We start from the raw sequence: 16666 nt of genomic DNA on the forward strand, positions 1-16666 counted from the left end.
TTTACATTAGTAGGAAATTGCTTTCGCGTGTAACCCCAGAGCTGCAAGTGGGCCGGGATACCTGCCGTGGGTTTACGAATATCCAGGTGCAATCCAGGGTGGGCACTCATAGGATGGGGAATGAATGGTGTCTGTGCCCCTGCGGGAGCTGGCAATGAATCCCTTGAACCCATGATGCAGTGTTCATTCCCACTAACCTACGTGGGCCATGATTCTCGGTTGCTCTTTGACATAGGAAATTGTCAGTTCCTGTGTGTCTCTTTCTCCACTAGATGTCACTGTCAATCAATCGCTTGGACAGGGACCCGTGTGTTTTACGTATCTTCGGACAGTACCAGGGTTTCAAGCATGGTCAGTCCTTGCACTTGTGTCCTCCCGGACTGGGGTATCCAGACCGGGGCGAGGCGGGGGCGGCGGGGACTAGCTGAAGCGAGGGCAGCGCTCGGTCCGAGGCAGCGACCAAGGCGCCAGGAGCCGAGCGGGAGCCGGGCAGGTCGTGGGGTTGCGGGCGATCCGCGCGCTGCAGAAGGCGGGCCCACGCCGCGCTCCTCGTCGCCCCCGCGAGCGAGACGGTCACGTGCCGCGGAGGCGCGGCCCGCTGCGGGCGGCGGCAGAGAGGAGGGCGTGGCCGGGGAGGGGCGGGCCAGCAGGCGCGGAGCTCTGAGGCGCCGCGCCCGTCGTTCGGGGTCGCCCGGGCAGGGAGCGAGCGGAGCGCGTGCGCCGCGCGGGGTGAGTGCGAGCCGGGGCGGGGACGGCCGCTCCGAGCCGCGCGCGCAGAGCAGGCCAGTGCGGGCGGGGAGGCGCGGGGGAGGGGCCAGGGAGCGCGCGCCCGCCGGAGGGGGCGGGGCGGAGCGGTGGCGCGCGCGCCCGCCGAGGGGGGAGGGGCAGGAGAGCGCGGCGCGCGCAGGGCCGGCAGCCGTGAGCGTGGGGCGAGCGTGGACCGCGGCGCGGCACGGGGGTGCGGCTTCTTCCCCCGGCTGTCCTCCTGGGCCCCCGGCGAGGGCGCTGTGCAGCGACGGTGGCGGCGCCGGGGCCCGTGAGGCCGGAGGAGGCCGCCGTGCCCGGGCATGGTGGTCTGGGGCAACGCGGAAGGTGAGCGACCCCCGGGCCGGCGGCGGGAGTGGGGGAGGGGCGGGACCGGACACGCGTCTGCCGAGGCGCCGCAGACCCGCCCGGCGGCGGCCGGAGCGCGGGCGGCCTGAGCGGGGCGGGGGAGGGCGCGCCGGCCCGGGCCCCGCGGGCCGTCCTCTCGCGGCCTGGGCGGCCCGCGGCGCCCCGAGCGCGGCAGCTGCCGGGTTATGTAACGCGTGACCTCCCTTTCCCCCTCCGCCATGGCGCCGCCGCCCCCGCCGCCCGCACTCCGAGGCGCGGGCCGACCTCGCGCCCGCGGCCCTTCCCTCCGCGCTCCCCGCGCCCGCCGGCCGCCGCCAGCTCGTTCGTCCTGCGCTGCGCCTCGCCGGCCATTCGGCCCGGGGCCATTCATTCCCGCGCGCGTTCGGCCGGCGCTGCCTCGGGCGCTGCGGGCTGTCGGCCCGGCCGAGCGCTGGTGGTCTCCGCCCGCTTCCCGCCGCGATGTCCCCACTCCCCGGGCCCGGCGTGGGGAGGAGTATCTGAAGGCGATTTTCATTCACTTATTTTCCTGGTCACTCATCTGTTGCCTTAATGTGCAGGGCACCTTTCCCCAGCTGTCCTTACAGGTGCCCCTTTCACACTTCACTCACTGTTAAAATGATTCAGCCCCTGTGTAGACGCAAAGGGGCATTTCCTTATCTATTTCACTGCTCTTACTACCTAAACCCCGTTTGTAAAGAAATACTTTAATATATCTTAACTCACTCCCCTTTGTTGCAGCGGGTGTAAGTCTGCTGTTTCTGTCTTCCACGTTTTCTCGGGTCATGTACAGAGTGGAAATGATGTCGTTTAGGTGAAGATAGTGTAGACTAGCGTATACCTTAAAAGGGCTTGTAACTGACTGCTGAGGACTTGATGTACTTCTCGTAACAATTCTTAGTTCTTGGTGTGTGCCTGGAGTCCGGCGTCTCCACCGCAGTCTTCGAGAGTTAGCCCTTTCCTCTCTAGGTCGGGGAGGACGCGCCTGAGCCTGGCTGCTTCCTGCGGAGAGCGCAGTAACCCGTGCTGGGGGGCTGCCGTCTGCCTGCTTTCGAAACTTCTGCTCTCTGCTTTCCCGTCTCTGCTCAGTCTCGTCTTAGCCAGTGCTAGTGCTGCTGGCATGTCTTTCCCTCCCTCTCTTTTCTGCCCTGGCCTCTTCGAAGCTGTCCTAAAGTCCCTCTTCCAGGAGTCCTTCTCAGGACTGCGAATATCTCCTCCATTCAATTCGTAGGCTATTTATTTGCCAGTTTTCATGTGTTATCAATCATCTTTTTACCCATATTCTCTCTTTCCTGACTTATCTTGTAGGTCTCTTGAGGGCAGAGACTGTACCGACCTCCTTTTGTTATAGAACTTTACTCCTATTTTATAGTGAACAATGCATATTTAAGATTTTTCTTCTATAGAGGTGGTAATCACTCCTTTGGGATTAATTTTTATGAAATCTCAAGTAGAAAGTAATTTTTCAACATAATGTGTTTGTTGATGTAAGATGACTCCATTTTTCCCACTCCCAGCCTCAAAATTCAAATTCTACGTAAGAGAAAGGAAAGAAAAGAAAGCAACAAGCTGGTCATTAATAATAGGTTAGGAAGACTGCGTATAATATATATTTGATACTTTTTTCTTTGCTGCTGTAGGAGAAAGACAAGAACTTTGGAGTTAGATGTAAATTTAAATTCTGGCTCTGCCCATTGTTAGCTGTGTGGCCTTGGACAATTTTAAGTAATGTCTCTGATTGTTTTCGTCATTTGTAGAATGAAGACGTCATTTCCTACCTTGGGTAGCTGAGGATTAAATGAGTTCTTAAATGTAAAGAATCGAGTGAGTCCCTGGTGCACAGCGGTGCTCAGTAAATAATATTCTCTTTGTATTCACAATTCACAATCTAGAATGAGCCAGGATGTACTGAAGACAAAGCATGAGAAGCTAGCTAATCAGAAGAGGTGATGGGTACCTCTTCTTGTCTCTAAATAAATGAGTGAGCCCTAAACTAAAGAGTAGTAAAGCTCTTTCTACTTCTCAAGAATGTACGAGTGTATGTGGCATATTATAAATCATAGAGTATATTAAACAGAACATTTATAAATGAAGGAAATACCTTTTAATCTGTTTTCCCTTCCTTTAATAGGAACCAACTGAATAATAATAATAATTCAATAATAACCAACTGAAGCATTAACATGGATATAAAAAAATCTCTAATTTTTTTTTAAAGTCAAGTTAGGAATAGGGGATGAGGGAAGGAGAAATATGAAAAAAGACTTTTTTAGAGACAATTAGGTTGCATGCTCTTCTTTTAGTATCTCATCTACTTATAAACAGTGCATCAGTCCTAGTCTAAGTTCCAACTCTTAGACTGTTGTAACGGTGCTCTACCTGGTATCTCTTGCTCTCTTCCTGTCTGATCCCCACATAACAATCACAGCAGTCTTGTTAAAGACAAGACATATTACCACTCTCTTGCTCAAAATCCTCCAAAAGCTTCCTGCCCCTAGGACTTCTTACCCCAGCCCATCAGAGCATGACATGATTTGACAGCTGTCAATTCTAACTTCACCTTTTACCACATGACTCCTCATGGCTCTGCCCCAGTCCCATGCTCCTTTTGTCATTTCTTGAACAAATGAAATTGTTCCTACCATAGGGATGTTGTACTTGCTATCCCTTTAGGTGGGCCCCCCCTTCCTCCTGTGGTTATCTTGCCTTTACATGTTCTGTTTGCTCCTCAAATGTCATCACCTCAGAGAGGGCTTCTCTGACCCCTAAAGTGGAAGCCAGCCCCTCCCTCTGTCACTTGTGGTTCTTTCATTTTGCTTTATTTTTCTCCATGACATTTACTACTAGGCGAGGATACACTCTTCCCTTATTTGTCAGTTTCCCCCATTAGCCTTGTTTGCTCCCAGGCCTCTCCCCGACCATAGGGCAGAGGCTGTGTCTGACTTGTTGACAGCTCAATCCCCAGTACTAGAGCTATGCCTGGCACAGAGGACGCTCTCAATAAAACTTGTTGAATGATTAATGGTGTAGTTGATTTCAGCATTGGCTCTGGAGTTAGACAGCCTGAGTCAGGATCCGGGCTCTTACCATTTAGTGGTTGTGTGGCCTTGGGCAAGTTAATACTTGTGGTTCCTTGGTTTGCTCATCTGTAAGATGGTGACAATAATAATACCCCGTAGGATTATGGTGAATAATAATTGAGTGAATATATGTAAAGTGCTTAGAACAGGGTTATTTTATAGTTTTTAAAAGCAATATTTGACATTAGCTTGGAGTATTCACTTAGGATTTTGTGTTTTTGCATGAGATAAAGGTGGGATCATTGAATTTTATGTTTATTACTTTGCTGAATTTTTTTGACTACCAAAGTTATGTTTATGGAACTCTTTTTTAAAATAAATAGATTTTGTGGATGTCTAGAATGGATTAAAAAATAAACTGCTGAGAATGGTGACCAGTATTTGGTCTTAACGTGTAAGTCAGCTTTTTTATTCTTAGAGTCTGTAGAAGATGCTAAGAGTGATTATCTCAACAGCCACCCAGCAGAGTGGCTTTTATATATTTCTCTTTGAAGTTCAGCTGGAGATGTGATTGTGATGATGAAAGGAGTTGCTGTAAGCTGAAGACAGGAAAATCCTTGAATACCCAGTTGAAGTATGAGTCTTGTAGTATTTGGAAAAGGAGAGATGTTTTATCATTTTTAGTGTGTTCAATTTCTGCCTGCTTTTATTATCTGTTTTCCCCCCAAATTGTATTTGGTTCTTAATTAGAGCTTATAGTAACTGAGCTGTATTTCATGCCTTCTTTTTTCTTTCTGTTCTTCTTTTGATAGTGTGGTTTTGCTTTTTCTTTAGCATTTACAGAAATAGGAAAGAATTGATGGGGACAAACAATCGCTTTGTAATAATAGATACTTTGAACTAATGCAATTTGAATTATTCTTAGAAGCTAAGATTCTGCCTCTGGTCACTGCACTTGCGTGATAACCAGTTATTTTTACTTAGTCCACTTATCTTTAGTAAAATGCCTCTCTGTAGGAACATTATGTTTTGTTTTGTTTCTCAATCTGAACTTTAACCAATGGGATCCTAAACTTTGGGCCTTAAACTTAAAGGAAAAAAATCAAAATACTTGTTCACTGTGTACATTTGTTCCGAAATTTAATAAGAATTGCTAAATTATTGAATACTTACTGTGTGTCAGGCTCTTTGTTAAGGCAGTGTCTCATTTAATATTTACAACTACCGTATCAGGTAGGCACAGTTATAAAGACACAGACTTAGAGAGATGATGTTACTTGGGCAGGTCACACGTGTAAGAGCGGAGCCAGCATTTCACTCTCCTTCCATCTGATTCCGTCACCCAAGGTCATAACCACTTTGCTACGTGCATAAAAACAGAGTTTCTGTTTGGAAACTTGCCGTTATGTTTTATCATGTTATTTGTATGTGTTCCTCTTAACTACTGACAGTTTCATCATCGATGGTGGCTAAGTTTTTTTTGGATTTAACTACTACTGCACTTAAATGCCTGTATAGTCTCTAGGAGTGAAACATTTTAACAGGCTGATGATAATGCAAAATCATTTATTTTTTTCTCATTCTTATTAAAACTTATTAAAAATAAGTCAAACATCATGTGTGTCGTGGTAGGTCAGCTTTGTAAATAGTTTGAAACGGTTTTGCATATAATAGATGTGGTGCATCAGATTCAAGAAAACATGAATGTCTTTAAATTTGCTTAAGGCTAAAAGAAGTTTAAGGTAGGAAGTAAATACTTAAAAATTCATGATAGATTAATGATGGTGGAGCAAATCTTTGTAAGTAATAAGTGAGGAGGAACACATTGGTGTTTTGACATGTACTTCTGAGACTTTTAAAACTTGAAGAATGTCTAAATTATGAGTTGTTGATTTCTCAACACTTCAGATTCAGAGTGCCAGTGCTAGAGTGAATCGTATAGATTGAACAGGCCATGCCTTTATATTTTCTTGGAAGAAATTGAGACCAGAGAGTCAATTGACTGATGAAGAAGAGAAATAGGACTAGAACCTGGGGATTTCTTTTGGACTGGAAGGCCATATTTTCTTCCTACACTAAACGTCCCCCTTCGTCACCCAGGGAAAGACCAATGTATGCTTTTAGTATCTTATGTTCTCGAGGGTAGAGAATTGAAGGATATATTCTTGTAAATTTGCGATTTAAAATTTTGAGGGTTTTTAAAAAATCATTGGCTTTAAAGTTATAGAAAAAATTCTTGTCCTCTGTAATGCAATTAGAAATTATGCTTTCTCATATAGGCAGGTAGCTGCTATCTGTACATAGGATGGTTTGAGAAATCTTTTGAGGACTACTCTGGCCTTGTGGCTTTATGCTTGATTTAAAAGGTAAGGTAGGGATAGGCCAAAAAAGTTGGTTATGATGTGGATAGTTATTTTACTTGAACCTAGTATCAGAGTAACCAAAATGTTGCTTATTGGCATCAATCATTCCTGATGGTAACCAAGGCTCAGATGAGCTCTTTGTAGGTCTAGTCAGAAAATAATAGCTGAATCTTCTGTTTTCTAAACTCCATCATTTCTACACTTGAGATTACTACTTACTACTTGTGATTTAGGCACTAGTCTTAATTATGTAATTGAAATTATGATTTAGATTCCTTGCTTTTTAAAATGCTTTTCATCAGAGTTCTGAATTTTATAGGCTCTATTTCTTGATGAATTATTATTGACTATTTTCAGCCTTTTAAAAAATTTAAGCTGGACTATCCTGAATTTTAAAAATATCTTAACAGTTTCTTCTTTATATTTTTGACAGCATAACCGAAAAAGTCCTTTACTTTTTGTAATGCTTTATGCCTTAAAAAGTGCTTTCACTTGATTTTTTCTCGTTCAATTTCCATAAAAAAAGTGCTTTCACTTGACTTTTTCTCGTTCAATTCCCGTAAGAGTCCCTAGAAGAGAGGTAGGACAGTAGATGGTGTTTTACAGCTGCACTGTGATTCTGGCACTAACTACGCAGAGTGAGGGCAGACGTCATAGATGAGGGCACAGTCCACAAAATTCCCCTCACTTCAGATACCAGCTGCGAGCTCCAGGCCTTCCAGGCCACCTGCACTCCTCACCAACTGGCTACAAATTTGGGAGTTCCCACTACCCCCTTAGATGTGGTAGTTTGCTAGAATGAGTCACAGAATTCAGGAAAGTGCTATATTAGCAATTACAGTTTTATTGTAAAGGATACAAATCAAGACCAGCCAAAAGAAGAGATACCTGGAGAGAGGTCTGGGAGGGTCCCAGACATGAAGCTTCCATGTCCTCAGGACATGTCATCCTCCTGCCCCAACAAAGTATGATTACCAACCAGGGAAGCTCACGCAAGCCTCAGCATGCAGAGTTTTTATTGGAATTTTATTACATTGCCATGATTGATTGAATCATTGGCCACATGGTTGAATTCGGTCTTCAGCCACCCTCATCTTCCAGGAGGACAGGCTGATATCAAATGTGGCTCAAAGTCCCAACCCTCTATTCACGTGGTTGGCCTTTCCAGTGTGGCCAGGCCCATCCTCCACTGGGAGTCACCTGTTAATTTAAAAGATGTGGTCTTAGGGAACCCACCATGGATCGAAAAGAACTCATCAGTTGTGAAATTCCAAGGGTTGAGTCTTCTTCTCCGGAACCAAGGACAAAGGCCAACAAGATTCTTTGTTATACAACAGTAGCAGAAGTGAGAACAGACACTTGCCCAATTGTGGCAGTTGAAACTAGAACACATCTGTATCGTGGTAGTCCAGTGATCTCCGTTATACTAAAAAGTGTAATAGATTGCATTTGAATATATTTATGTATGGAGAATGATTGCCTTCTGTTGAAAATTACAACATTTTATCAATAGAATATTTAAAACCTGGGTTGATGTTCATTTGAGTCAAATATTTTATTTACTTAAATTGTGTTGTAGGTAGGGTTATAAATGACATACTTTTTGATATTTTAAAAGCTCGATAATTTTGGCTGTAAAAAGTTTGATTTTTGGTATTTCTTTTGAATTGATAATTTTAGACTTAGGTTATGACTACTTTTAAGTGAAAGGAAATCTGCACCTCTGAAGTGAGATTTTTGTTAGTGAGGTGGAGGTGTTTATAATGTATTTGTTGTTAGAGTTGTAAAATGTTTTAGTAACTTAATTGCATTTTGAATTTTAGCTCTCCAGCTGAAGTTAAGCTGTTGAAGTTTATGATGTTGAAGGTTAATAGTGTTCTTTTGTGTATTGTTTATGTTCAATAGAAAATCTTATTTCTGATTGTCACTTAAAGGTTATGTTATATTCTCTTGGAACTCATTGAATGTTTCCCAGAAATAGAATCTATTACTTAAGGTATAGAGTGCTAAATAAACAGTTAGATTGAAAAAGACTTCTGGTGTCTTTTGAAGAATGTGGCATCTCCTTAGAATGTCATATCATCTTAAAAAGTAGTAGGGTTTTTGTTGTTGGTGTTATTTTTATTATATGATAGGAAATTCTTGGCATGAAGCAAGGGGAAAAAAGCCAAGAAGATAAAAGTAGTGGCAATTTCTTAAACATTCTCCTCCCTTTATTTTCACTTGAAGTTATGCTTAACATAAGGATTTGAGAGAAAACCGTATTTTTGAATTGTACTTACTCAGAGGAATTTGTTTTTAGTTGTATGTCGTAATATATGCCAGTTTACCCTGTGAGTTTGCAGATGCAGTGCCGTGTGTGGATGGAATGCACAAGATCAGGGCTTCTGCTAAGACAGATTTGTAGATCTTGGTAGAGATTAGGCTCAGGAGCTAGAACCTTTCCCTGTCTGTGTGCAGCCATCCTCAGCCCCCGTCATTTACATATGCAAATTTATGCTTCCTTTCTGAACTTTTACAAAGTAGGGTTCAAATTTCTCAGTGTGATAATCAGGGTCTTTTGTTGTATTTGCTCAGCTACCTAATTAGTTCATCTGTCCCTGCCTCTGTCCGTGAGTCAGTGTCAGAATGTGGCCTAAACAGCTTTCTTTTTTCTTTGTTTTTGCTCATGAATTCCTTCCTGAAATCCTCCCCTCACCTCGTCCTGCCGTTAAAATCTGACCCATTGTTCTCAGCTCAGACCTGCCTCTTCGTTGGAGCCTTCTTGGGTCTCTTTCCAACATGAGATTTACTGCTGTTTTTTCTGCATTTATTGCTTTTTGTCAGTGCCTCTAATATAGGCTCTTGTATGTAGTTTTATGCAAATCTTTGTTATTTAATAGATAATTTTGGTTCATGGTTTATACTTACTTTACTCACCTTGAAAGCTACGAATTATAGTAAATGTTCAGTGAATATGGAGTAAACTACTGAATCAGACCTGGAATCTTGGGGGAGACAGAGTGGGAGGTACAGGACAGGAGAGATCTTATTACCTGTAATTTAATCAAGACCTTCAACTAGTGAGTTGCATTTACAGTAGTCCCCCCTTATTCGTGATTTTGCTTCCCATGGTTTCAGTTACCTGTGGTCAACAGCAGTCTGAAAATATTAAATGGAAAATTCCAGAGATAATTCATAATTTTTAAGTGGTGAGCCATTCTGAGTAGCACAAGGAAATCTCTTTCTGTCCCACCCGGGACGTGAATCATCCCTTTGTCCACTGTATCCACGCTGTATACCCTACTTGCCCATTAGTCGCTTAGTAGCCATCTGGTTATCAGATCAACTGTATCACAGTGCTTGTGTTCAGGTAACCCTCATTTTACTTAATAATGGCTCCTCAGAAGGGCAAGAGTAGAGATGCCAGCAATTCAGCTATGCCACAAAGAAGCTGTAAATTGCTTTCTTTAAGTGAAAAGGTGAAAGTTCTTGACTTAATAAGGAAAGAAAAAAAATCGTATGCTGAGGTTGTTAAGATCTGTGGTAACTTTTATTATAGTACATTGTTATAATTGTTCTATTTTATTATTTTTGTTAATCTGTTACTCTACCTAATTTATAAATTAAACTTTATCATAGGTATGTATGTATAGGAAAAAATAGTGTATATATAGGGTTCAATACTATTCGCCATTTCAGGCATCCACTGGGGGTCTTGGAATGTGTCCCCCTCAGATAAGGGGGACTGCTGTACTCATGTTGTGAAATTCTTTCTACTTAGTGCATGTTGTAGCAACATTCTTTCTATTCAGCATAGTCTCATTACCTCTGAACTTCTCTGTACTTGTTTCTGTTCTCAGTTATCACTCTAGATACACTACAGGCAAAATCAGTCATTCTAAGAGTATGTGCTCAGACCCACTACGTCAGCATTACCTGGGACCTTTTTAGAAATGCAGATTCCCAGCCCCACTCCAGACCTCCTGAATGAGAAACTTTGGAGTTGGGGCCCAGCAGTCTGTTTTAACAGGCCCTCCAAGTGATTTGGATGCATGCTCAAGTATGAGAACCACAGCTCAAGGTACAATCTACTTTTCTTTGATATTCCTCCTTTATTCTCCAGCTAAGTTCTGTCCCTGTTATAAACTTTTGCTTGGCTTTTGGACTCCTTGATTTACTGCCACCTTGAACTTTTCTACAGATAATCATTTGGCTTTCCTGTGAGAATATGCCACTTCTCCTTACTGAAGATCACTGGCTTTTTATTCCTTCTTCTATCACCTCCAGAACGTTCTTTTATTTTCCTTTGTAGCTTGATCCCTTTTGGACATGCAGACGCTGAGATTTGTGTGGAACTTCCTAGCGGAGATGTTTAATAAGCTGTTGGCCCATGTAGTTTGGAGTTCAGGAAGTCAGGAGGAGGTGAAGGTGTTTGGAAACCAGTTAATTTCACTGCACTCTGGAAACCCAGAGAAGGTGGTTCTTTTACTTTATTAAAACAGTGTCTTCATTTCTTTTCTCTCCCTTCTCTGGAAATTTGTAATTACAGGGAAGAAAATTATTAGTAATTCGTTTAGAATGCCTCCTTCAGCTTATATTCAAATGACTGATTTGTTAAATCAGTCATCTTTTTACATTTTTGTTATGAATAACCAAGAAGATAAGAGAGAAAATTTTATTATAGTGAATTGTTTGGGATAGAAACTTTCCTTTTAATAAGATCAACCTCGAATTGGGACATTGCAAATATTTGTTACACATTTTCGGCTTTAATACATTCAGATATTTTTCTTATACATCTTCTTGTTTGTCTCTCTTTTTATATTTCTGTAGTTTGTTTAAATATTGGCTCTAAATCATGGTGTTAAAATGCTGAAATGTACTTACGTTTGCTAGGGTACAGGCTAAGCTGCTGTAATGGAGACTTCAAAACACAATGATGCAAACAATAATGAAGTTTTTCTCTCTCCTGTAATAGTAGGTGGGCAGTTCACCGTGGGCGGGTGACTTCTTTCTTTTGTTTTTTTAGCTTATTCAGGGTCCCAGGTTCCTTCGGTTTTCTTAGCCATCCCTTGGGTATTGTCCTCCTCCTTATGGGTGAGCCAAGTTACCTCACAGTTGCATTCCAGAAAAAGAAGTAAACAGCTTCCTTTAAGAATATGGCACAGATTTTTGTAGACATTACTCTGCTCATATTCCACTGGCCAGAACTTAGTCACATGGCCACTCCCGATTTTAAAGGAGCCTCGGAAATATATTTTCTAGTGGGCAGCTCTGCTTCCCACTAAGAGGGGTGGGAGAGGTGTTCTGTAACTAGAAGAAAGAAAGGGAGAATGAATTCTGGAGGGCAGAATGCTCCAGAGTTTGGGACTTGAAAGACCACTCTTACTTCTGACACCAACTGCAAGTTTGGGGATCCCCAAGACCACCCTCAAGTTCAGTAATTCACTAGAAGGACCCAGAACTCTTGAAACTCCCATTGTACTCATAGTTAAGATTTATTCCAGTGAAAGGATACAGATTAAAACCAGCCAAGGGAAAAGGTGTATGGGGCACACAGGAGAGTTCTGTGTGTGGAATTTCCAGTTGTCCTCTCCTGCTGGAGTCTGGGACTGCGCTAACTTCTGGCAATAAAGAGTGACAATACAAAGTAATGCCAACTGGGGAACCTCACCCAAGCCTTAGTATCCAGAGTTTTTACTGGAGTTTGGTCATATAAATATGGTTGACTGCCCACATGGGTCTCCAACCCCTCCGGAGGTTGATAGTGCATGGCCCAAGGCCTCTACCATAAATCACATTGTTAGACTATGTGGAGTGGCTCATAGGTAGAGGATTCTAGTAGGTACACCAAGAGCTTTTACCAGGTAGAACATTCTGGGGGCTTAGAGATCGCTTCCCAGAAACCAAGGGCAAAGGCTAGACCTCTCTTTTTAGTAAGGTTAATTCTTTAGTATATAGCCACGTTTGGCCTACCTGCTCCATAGATGTATTGTGAAGATACACAGTAGATGTAAAGACCCCTTTGAAAAATAAAGGCACTACGGAAATGTAAGATATTACTAGTGGTGTTTTTAAATTTAAAGAATTTAAGTGTTGAAAATTTAAGGAATACAGTCATGTGCCACATAACGATGTTTTGGTCAACAAGGGACTGCATATACGACAGTGTCCTGTAAGATTGTTACCATACAGCCTAGGTGTGTAATAGCGTATAATACCTGGTTTGTGTAAGGACACTCTATGATGTTCGCACAGCAACAAAATCACTTAATGATGCATTTCTCAGAATGTATCCCCATCATTAAGTGACTTACTGAAAGGAAGGAAATACAAAGTGCAGTCAACAGGTGAACTTTCTAAAAAATGGTGAGGGGCCGGCCTCATTGTCAAGTGGTTAAGTTCATGCGCTCTGCTGCAGCAGCCCCAGGTTTCGCCGGTTCGGATCCTGGCTGGGGACATGGCACCGCTCATCAGGCCATGCTGAGGCGGCATCCCACATAGCACAACTAGAAGGACCCACAACTAAAAGTGTACAACTATGTACCAGGGGGCTTGGGGGAGAAAAAGGAAAAATAAAATCTTTAAAAAAAATAAAAAATGGTGAGAATATGGGTAATTTTCCCCTCCCTTTTTCTGTTTCTTGCATTTTCCCATTTTCTGCAATAAAAGTGTACTACTTTTATAAGTAGACCAGGAAAAACTATTTTTGGAAAGGAACTCCTAGCAAGCCTGACTACTGGCAGCATGACAAAGCAGTGTATAAACACAAGCCACGAACCTGGAGGATAATAGAGAATGTCTCAAGAAAAGATGGAAAGATCAGACTCACTTCTAGAAAGGGCTTATGTACTAAACCTATAATTTGTTGTTTAGATATGCTGTGTATATTGTAGCCACTGTTATTTGGCTAATTAAAGTTCTTTGAATTCTGTGTTTATTTGGTGTTTGATCGAGATGGTATCATATAGTACAGGAATTGTTTCATTGCAACAGGAAAAAATTGGTATTTGGAAAATGTTTCAGTATACTAAAGGTGAGGAAACCAGGTAAAAAGTTTTAGAAGGGTTCTATTAGGTTAGGAATGATATCTGATCTAAATATTTGACATTTTTATATATTTTTCAAAGATATCTTAAATACGTGAGATTTATTATTAGTAGTATTAGTATTTTCTTAGGATGAGAACTGTCAGCTTGGTTTAGAATCCCTAAAAGCAAGGATATAGTAAAGACTAGAGCCAGTAGTTGTGCTTCTTGGAAGTTGTTACAAGGGCATAATGCCCTTCATTTGGGTGTCTGAATTTTGTTTTTAATAGCTTGGTGAGAGTCTTTTCAAAATCAGAACCTGACTCGTTGGTGGGATGGGTCTAGAAGAAGGTTCTACCTCCCTGCGTTGTGAAATTCAAGAATCTCTATTGTGTTCTTATAGCTTGAGCAATCTGAGAACTAGAGCCTTAGACAGTAATGGTCTCTATGGTTGAATCAAAACGAAATCTCAAAACAGCTGTATTTTTCTATCTAAATGTTATATAAAAAGCTGTTTATCTGGTGTTAAAGGCTTTGCCATTTAAGGACAAATAAGAGCACATTGGAGCAGGCTTTATCAAACCTTCTTAGTGACTATCTGCCTGCACTTCATTTAGTCACTTATCAGGAACAGTACTTGGTCCTAGTAAATTAATTCTGCAAATGGCCTCCCACTGTCCTCTCCTCCAAGAAAAAAAATCCCAGATACTGCTGTATGGATTTCTTGGAAAATAGCCTCTTTCCCAGCTTTGTACTCCCACTGAACATCCTAGTTACATCCTTCCCTGTAGCCTGCCAGTCACTGTGATCCCAGCGGCCTATGGAGTGTTTCCAGTGTCAGAAGTCCTTTTTTATTTTTTTAACTTTCTTTGCTTATTTTTGAAAACTTATCTTATTTAATTTTTAATTGTGGTAAAAAACTTACAATTTTAACCATTAAATGTAGAGTTCACTGGCATTTGGTATGTTTACATTATTGTGTAACTGTCACCACTATCCATCTCCAGAATGCTTTTCACCTTGTGTAACTGAAACTCTGCACCCATTAAACGATAGCTCCCCATTCCCCCTCCCCCCTGCCTCTGGCAACCACCATTCTACTTTCTGTCTCTGAATTTGGCAACTTGATACCTCATATAAGGAGATTCATACAGTTTGTCTTTTTTGTGACTGGCTTATTTCACTTAGCATAATGTCCTCAAAGTTCGTCCAGGTTACAGCATTTGTCAGAATTTCCTTCCTTTTTAAGGCTGAATAATATTCCATTTGGATGTGTATACTATGTTTTCTTTATCCATTCATCCATGAGCAGACACTTGGGTTGCTTTCACCTGTCGGCCTTTGTGATTAATGCTGCCATGAACATGGGTCTACAAATATCTCTTCACGACCCTGTTTCCAGTTCTTTTGGGCCTATACCGAAAAGTGGAATTGCTGGATCATATGGTAGTTCTGTTTTTAAATTTTTTGAGGACCCACCATGCTGTTTTCCATAATGACTGCACAGTTTTACATTCCCACCAACAAGGTTCCAATTTCTTCACTTCCTTGCCAACATTTACTTTATGTTGTTTTGATAGTAGCCATCCTAATGGTTATGAGTGGTATCTCATTGTGGTTTCGATTTGCATTTCACTAATGATTAGTTATGTTGAATGTATTTTTGTGTGCTTATCGGCCATTTATATATTCTCTTTAGAGAAATGTGTATTTAAAGTCTTTTGCCTTTTTTTTTTTTTGCTGAGGAGGATTCACCCTAACATCTGTGCCAATCTTCCTCTCTTTTGTATGTGAGTCACCACCACACTGTGGCTGCCAACAAGTGGTGTAGGTCCATGCCTGGGAACCAAATCCAGGCCACCAAAGCGGATTGTGCCCAACTTAACTACTAGGCCACAGGGCTGGCCCCTCTTTTGCCTATTTTTTAATTGGTTTATTTTTTTATTGTTAAGTCATAGGAGTTCTTTATATATTCCAGACATTAATCCCTTATCAGATGATTTTTTTTCTTTTGAGGAAGATTAGCCCTGAGCTAACTGCTGCCAATCCTCCTCTTTTTGCTGAGGAAGACTGGTCCTGAGCTAACATCCCTACCCATCTTCCTCTACTTTATAAGTGGGACGCCTACCACAGCATGGCTTGCCAAGCAGTGCCATGTCTGCACCTGGGATCCAAACCGGCGAACCCCGGGCTACTGAAGCGAAACGTGTGGACTTAACCGCTGCGCCACCGGGCCAGCCCCTATCAGATGATTTTTAAATATTTCCTCCTGTTCTGTGGATGGCCTTTTTACTCAGCTGATTATGTCGTTTTGATACACAGTTTTAAATTTTGGTATAGTAGTCCAGTTTATCTTTTTCTTTTTTTTTTTTTTTTTAAGTATTTAACAATTGGCTATGAATCTTTTCTTTTTGTTTTTGCAGGGAAAGATTCACCCTGAGCTAACAGCTGTTGCCAATATTCCTCTTTTGTTTTTCTCCCCAAAGCCCCAGTGCGTGGTTGTATATCCTAGTTGTAAGGGCTGCTGAAGTGGTGAGAGCGCCAGACTTTGACCACTAGACTATCAAGGCTGCCTTTATTTTTCTTTTGTTATCTGTGCTTTTTTTTTTTTTTTTAAGGAAGATTAGTCCTGAGCTAACATCTGCTGCCAATCCTCCTCTTTTTTTTTGCTGAGGAAGACTGGCCCTGAGCTAACATCCGTGTCCATCTTCCTCTACTTTATATGTGGGATGCCTGCCACAGCATGGCTTGACAAGCGGTGCGTGCGTCTGCACCCAGGATCTGAACTAGCAAACCCTGAGCTGCTGAAGCGGAATGTGTGAACTTAACCACTGTGCCACTGGGCCAGCCCCTGTTATCTGTGCCTTTGATGTTGTATCCAAGAAATCATTGCTAAATCCAATGTCATGGAGCTTTTCTCCTATATTTTCTTCTAAGGGTTTTATAGTTTAGGTATTACATATAGATCTTTGATTCATTTTGAGTTAATTTTTGTATATGGTGTAAGATAAGGGTCCAACTTTATTGTTTTGCATGTGGATATCCAGTTTTCCCAGCTTCATTTGTCGAAAAGACTGTGCTTTCCCCTATTAAATGGTCATGGAGAAGTCTTTTTAAATACACATGTCTCTGGGATGTATCACATCTTAAGCCAGTTACTAAT

General features: G+C 42.2%; 1 protein-coding gene across 12 annotated transcripts in view; it reads left to right on the plus strand.

Moving 5' to 3' along the window:
• Nucleotides 1-629: 629 nt before the first annotated feature.
• The window catches only part of REV1 (REV1 DNA directed polymerase), a 92071-nt gene continuing 76034 nt past the window's right edge, over nucleotides 630-16666 (plus strand). For 4 of the 12 annotated variants that reach the window (XM_044772972.2, XM_070511639.1, XM_070511633.1 and 1 more), the window contains exon 1: nucleotides 873-1092. Coding sequence is in view for 5 of the 12 variants with exons in the window: in XM_044772976.2 (XP_044628911.2) it covers nucleotides 10528-10556 (29 nt within the window). In the remaining 7 variants the exon portion in view is untranslated. Of the gene's footprint in view, nucleotides 730-872; nucleotides 1093-10491; nucleotides 10557-16666 lie in introns of those variants that run through there. The other 8 variants (XM_044772973.2, XM_070511634.1, XM_044772976.2 and 5 more) reach the window with 5 other exon arrangements.

The sequence above is a fragment of the Equus asinus genome, chromosome 6, assembly GCF_041296235.1.
Source record: "Equus asinus isolate D_3611 breed Donkey chromosome 6, EquAss-T2T_v2, whole genome shotgun sequence".
NCBI classification, from domain to species: domain Eukaryota; kingdom Metazoa; phylum Chordata; class Mammalia; order Perissodactyla; family Equidae; genus Equus; species Equus asinus.